Source organism: Cyprinodon variegatus, unplaced genomic scaffold (assembly GCF_000732505.1).
Source record: "Cyprinodon variegatus isolate N-32 unplaced genomic scaffold, C_variegatus-1.0 Scaffold10, whole genome shotgun sequence".
In the NCBI taxonomy this organism is placed as follows: Eukaryota; Metazoa; Chordata; class Actinopteri; order Cyprinodontiformes; family Cyprinodontidae; genus Cyprinodon; species Cyprinodon variegatus.
Window position 1 is genome coordinate 2,463,711 of NW_015150463.1, and position 6,230 is coordinate 2,469,940.

A 6,230-nucleotide genomic window follows, 5' to 3' on the forward strand; every position below is an offset into this window, starting at 1 on the left:
TCTTTATGCCTCCAAAGATGGACATTCATCTTTAGAGGCATCCGTATCCACTACATACGAGCCACATGGTGTGTGAGATAACTTCCTGACCCCTCATCTTGAAATAACATACAAAATTTACACATTGGAAAATGCAGAATTGTGATATACCACTAGAGGGAGCTCTTGTACTTCCTGAGTACCTGTTCCCCCAGCTTGCTGATTGCTGCTCTTTGAACAGATTTATAAATCTAACCCTTGCTGTGTTTGTCCCCCTCCTCAGGAGCCTCTGAGCCAAGTCGCTACCAGAGAAATGAAAAGTTAGACCAGAAGATTTCAGTGTACAGTGGCGACATCACCAAGCTGGAGATAGATGCCATTGTCAATGCAGGTACAGAATGAGTGTTTCCTTAGCTGTTTTGTCTCTGAATAACTTCAGTCACCATAAAAAGGAAAGAACAATTCTTTTCTTGCATCATAAACTAGATGTATGTTTTTTTCCCCCCTTGCTTCAGTCTCCAACAAAAAGCAGAAGAATTAACACTCTGAAGAACACGAGAAGGGGAAATCTAAAAAGGCATTATGAATTTAAAAGGTTCCAGCAGTGTTTAGCCTGGCTGTGCATTGATGTGCCTATGCATAAATTTTGCAGGAAACATCTGTGAGCAACGTCAAAGCTGTAATTATGTGCATAATGTATTTTTCAAGTGTTGGTGGGACAGCCAGAGGCTTTCAAGTGATTATCAGCATTGTGTTCAAGATATTCTTTCAACTAATTTAAGTACCCTTCTAACGAAAGCGAGAACAAGAGAACTGCTATTTAGAGCTGTTGAAAATACCAAAGATTTCCAATACAAATATAACAAAGGGACTGCTTAGCTTTTAATGAATGGTGGAAGCTTGTGACCGATAAAATAATCCCTTTTTGCCTCCACAGCTCAGGTCAGGTTTCGGTATTAATTGCTAAAATGCAAAAACTTAGGAGCATTGTGAGAAAGGAGAATAGAAAAATCAGTTAATGTCTACATCGTTTCAAGAAGAAGTGTTGCATTTTCTTCTTTTACGATATCTTAGGATAAGATCAAGAACAGAAGGTTTGCATGAATACCCAGTGACAGAGACTTTGGAATAACTTTTGTAAATAGAGACACTGATTAGACTTAGAAATAGTTGAGCAAAATGCCTTTTATTTGCTTTGGTCATGATACCTCATAGTGGCTCAAAAGCCTGAGTGAGAGCCGATCCTAAATTTGGGGCCAGTTTTTAGGTGGAGTAATGAGATTTGCAGATAAACAAGGACACTGCAATGCTCGCATTGATTAGTTGAATACAAAGCTGTGTGTGTTTGGAATAAATTAGATTTTTTTTCTTTGTGTTCATGTGTTAAACGGCTCTCTATAAGAACCAGTTGGTTTAAAAAAAAAAAAAAATCTGATAATTAGCAAGTTAAACGACAGGACGTCCCTAGAAACGTGCTTTGGAGCATTTGGGGCCCGTTTGTGATGTATAAGCCCTTGTATGTATCGTCAAACTGGTGGTTGGAGGAAGGCTGTTTTTGGATCCGGGCGCCGGAGCAGATCTCCCCTGTAGGCTGATGTGTTCTAGAGATGAATCTCCTTCCATCTGTCAAGCTTGGCCCAGACTCTGCGGTGGTCAAGTATCACTGATCCCAAACAAAGCAGTAAATCTGCAACAGAGAGAATGATAAACAACTGAAGGTATGTCAGGGAACAGCCTGATGGAGTCAAATGTGTGCAAACCTTAAGGAATTAAAGACGTGTTGTAAAGTAGGATGAATCTAAAGTCCTCAACAACAAACTGACTTATTACAAGGAAACCAGTTCTTGGTTAGAGCTGCTAAAAGTGATTGTAATGTCTGCTGATTCATGGATTGGGCTCAGTTTAGGTTTTTTTGACTTCTTGAAAAATCACTGAAAAAGCTATTTATTTCATGTGTGAGATTTTAGGTCAAATTTCATACCTAAATTCTGACTTTTAGGCTTCCGATGAAGAGAACAGAACTGACGTGATCTATTTTCTAGTGTCATTACGCAGAGCAGGCCTTTGCTTTGGTTTTTTCTAAACTTGCTTGGCGCCAGAGTTCCTCTGCAGTTAAAAAAGGTCTGGATATGATTGGAAACATATCAAATTGGAGCATAACTAGTTGAAAAAGTACACTTCTGAGTTTAAAATGCTGAGATTAAGCAATTAAAAAATAAAATGTTCCCATGTCAGTTCAGCAAACCAACCAAAATTTATCGTCCCTTTTTAGTTTTGGCTTTAAGAAGCTAAAAAGTAGTCTTAAAGCCCTAATGGTTACCATTAGATGGAGCCAAATACTGGTGTATTCCACCAGGAGTGTCTTCTCTAAGGCACTTTTAGTATTTAGGGGAAATTTGATCTAAGTCTTGGCACAGGTGGCGTATCAGCAGCGAGCGGGGCGGACGGGCCTAAACAATGCTTTATGATGAGGCTTCAGCTGAAAATTATGGATTTTTATTGGCAGCTGACTGTCAGCAGGCGGACGCTGTGCCAGCACCTAATAAACATGTTGATTGTTGACTTCTGTTTATACAGTTATTGCTTTTGTTTGTGTGCAGCCGTGTGGCTCTGCCTACAAATATTTGGGTAATTATGAGTGTTTACACAGTAAGTTACAGTCTGTGTGTGTCTGGGGAAGCTAGTTTGTATGTTGTTTTTTTTTTTTTAAAGGGTTTTTTTTAACAGAGTCTCAGGATGCAGGGTTGCGTTGAATTAACAAGATGAAAAGAGCTAGTAAAGTGTCGCTTTGCAGAGAGGACGAAACAAGGTGAGGCAGGGGAGAGACAAGAAAAAGAAGAAGAACTCTGAGGAATCATGACCGAGAGAGTCGGCGCGCTCAGAGTAAGAAAAAACCCAGAGAGGAGTCTGGGATAGAGGAGAGAAGAAGATAAAAGCCAGATGGGGAGAGGGCACAGGCTAGTATTTAAATCTTGCTCTGCATCGCCATGGCAACAAGCAGGTACAGGTTAGCCTGAAAAGGGCTTTGGGCAGAAAGGTCTGAACATCCTTTTCTGTCTGACTGATTGGCTGTCCTGCTGACTCTCTGTGTGGCTGTTTTGCTGGCTAAGAGGGCGACCTTCTTCCTCAGTGACTAACTGATTGACTAAGAGGCTTTGGGTGACAGTCGCACTTTAGGTAATGTGACATTGAAATGGGAGAGCGCAGCGAGCAGAGATGGAGTCCTCATCTTTTTTTCTTTTGCTAATCTTACCAGCATAGCTCCTGCTTAGAAAGCCTCCAAGACGGCGCCTTTGGTTTTTGACATGTGGAAGGGAGGGCTGTGGATTTTCTTTGGCTGCTCCAGAAGGCCTTGAAGCATCATTTAGCCCCTAAGGCGGCAGGCATTCAGTTGAAGCCAACTGCGGCCAATTATATGCAACACGGACAGACTGGTGGGAAGGTTGGGAGAAGGAGACTTCCAGGGCCTGCTGGTAGAGAGAAGCTGACACACAGATACAGAAACAAGCCCGTGATAAAGGCAAAGAAGCAAACGGATTCAGACATACGGCAGCAAAGGTCAAAGAGAAGAACGCAGCTTTAGCTTTGAAAAAAAATGGATTTCATATGAAATCAGAACATCTTTGTATCCAAATGTTTGGATACGCTCTGGGAATAATCATTAATAATCATTTAACCCATCAACATAGAAAAACTGTGATGGGGTTACCTCCTAGCAGAACAACCCCCCTCCTCCACTTGTTGCTGAACGCTGTCAGTCAGCTGTGGATGATGGTTAAAAACAGAAAGTTGGCTGGTAGGAACATTATGCTTTCTGCACCCAACTAAAGAATCCTCTCCTCTCCTCTCCTCTCCTCTCCTCTCCTCTCCTCTCCTCTCCTCTCCTCTCCCTATAAAGACTGGATTTACAGTAACTCTCATCTCCGCCTCCAACCTCCTCTTCTCCCCCCTGTCTCCCTCCTCTCCCTCCCACCCATGTCCCAACACTTTTACAGCCCCTGGCTTCTGCCCACTCCTATAAAACACTACAAACATAAAAACCCACAAGCACTTAAGAGCTGTCCTGGTAAGGAGGGCGGAGGGGACGTTTGGGTGGGAGGAGACGGTGGGCAGAAACATCCTCCTCTTTACACCCCTCAATCAATCCATCTGGAGAAGGAGATGGGGATGGAGGGGAGGATATATTGTCTCTGATGGGCTGGCTGATTAAGATGGATTGCACAATGAAATGTCGCAGGAGAAATGAGTTCTTGGCGCGGGTGTGTGCGTGCGCTTGCATTTACTTCACGTCTCTCCAACTAACTCTGCATTAAAACCTTTTTTCGATCTGATTAAATGCAAATTTGCTTGGCTTCACTGAGCTGGATTTTCACCTCCAAAGATCCTGTTCTTCATTTCATGTGTTATACTTGCTTATCCTCAGTTTGGAGCTGGTCAAGTTAAGAAATTGAAATTAAGTTTAAGTTTTCTCTGTAGAACAGCAAAGCTGCAGTGTAATTGAAAGTGATTTAGAAACAGATAAAGTGTCGCCTCTCTGCTGTTGGTGATGTCCTTTTTTTTTTCTTTTTCCCCCGGTGGAAGGAAATGCAGCAGCAGAGTAGGCTGATAAATCTTTCAAGCCAGGACATAAAAAACTGTCCTTAAATTAAGCCACGCTCTGTGAAGTGATAAATAATATTTCTGTGCTATCTCAGTCTTTAGAGCTCTTGTCATTGTCACAATTTAGAGCCTACAGGAGTGTTTTGTGAGTTTATGCAATACTTTACGTCATCAGTGGATCTGTGTGTGCGTTGTGAGGGGAATTTTACTTATTTTTTTGGTGCAGGTGTACTGTCATATGCATGTGTGTGCAGGAGATGGGGTCTCTCTTCTGCTGGTCAGAGATAAAGCTGTGCGTTGGCACTGAAAAGCCCTCTCAGCGTGGCAACAGCTGAGAGATACTAGATTAGAGTCGGACTGCAGGTGACAGACAGGATGAGAACCGGAGAGTCTCTGGACTGTGCTGCAACCTCCCTCGCTGATAAGAGACCTTAAAAACGCAGGCGGACCTGGTGATGGACGGCGCAGCCGGTGTGCTGACAGACAGTAAGGGGGGGAAGAGTCAGAAAAGGATGCAGCAGGAGGGTCAGCGTCTCCGCCTCAACCTCCTCTAAAGGCTCTTGTTTACAGAGAAAGATTGTGATGATCTCTGAACCAAACATGAACCAGATGATCTGTGTTCACCTTACAATATTGGATTTCTTTAAAAAAAATGAGTTGATGTAACAAAAAATACTGTTTTCCAATAATAGGTAAAAATAAAAAAAAACGTTATCCAAACTAGGGCTGAAACTATTAATTGGATTAATCATGATTAATCGATTATTGAAATAATCGTCCACTAATTTAGTAATCGATTACCGTAATCATTGACTGGAGTTTAGAGATTGTAGAGCATGCCTTTAGGTGACAGGTAACCAACCCTTTAGCAGCAATTATACTAAAATTATAAAAAATATTTAAAAATTTTGCATTTAAAATAAAAAAGTTTTTTCATCTGTGAATATGCTCTATCCAGAACTACTTTTAGTTTCACCTGGCTTAATTTTGTAAAAAGTCTTCTTTGAGGAACATTTGGTTATCCGATTATTTATCGATTAATCTAAAAATATTATCGACAGATTAATCAATTTGCAAAATAATTGTTAGTTGCAGTCCTAATTCTAACTTTCCTTTAAGTGAATGAGTTATTTTTCCCCCTTAACCTAAACTGGCTGTAAACCCCTTTAATAGGGACAGTGGGCATCAGGAGCCGGCGACCGGTCCTTCCATCCCCTGAGGACTTCTGGTTGCTGATGGCTGAGCATCATCAGCTCCATTTATTACAGCCTGAAGGAGCCAAGCTTCTCCAAACCATCACCTTTTGCTTTGCTGTGGGTTTGGTTCTGAAATGCTGTTTTCAGTTTATACAGGGTTAAACTTTAGCCTTCCTCATCCAAAAACGCAGCCCCATCATTTGGATGCTGGCTTCCAAACGGGAGCGAGACTTTAGTGTTGCTTTTAGTCAGAACTAATTTTACCTTATTCCGTAAAAGTTTAAAAAACAATCCACTGGACTTGGTTTCCAAGGTTTGAAGACGTTTCGCTTCCCCTCCAGGAAGCTTTCTCAATTCAAATGTCTAAGACAGAGGTCTTCAACAGGGGGTCCGCGACCCCTAGGGGGTCTGCGGAGGTACTGCATGGGGGTCGCGAAAGTCTTGGTTGATTACTTT

At 41.9% G+C, this 6,230-nt stretch overlaps 1 protein-coding gene across 1 annotated transcript in view; it reads left to right on the forward strand.

The window, feature by feature from the left end:
- The window catches only part of macrod1 (MACRO domain containing 1), a 208,683-nt gene that overhangs the window by 4,819 nt on the left and 197,634 nt on the right, over positions 1-6,230 (forward strand). The window contains exon 3 of the mRNA XM_015379580.1: positions 263-370. Within this exon, the coding sequence (XP_015235066.1) occupies positions 263-370 (108 nt within the window). The remainder of the gene's footprint in view (positions 1-262; positions 371-6,230) is intronic.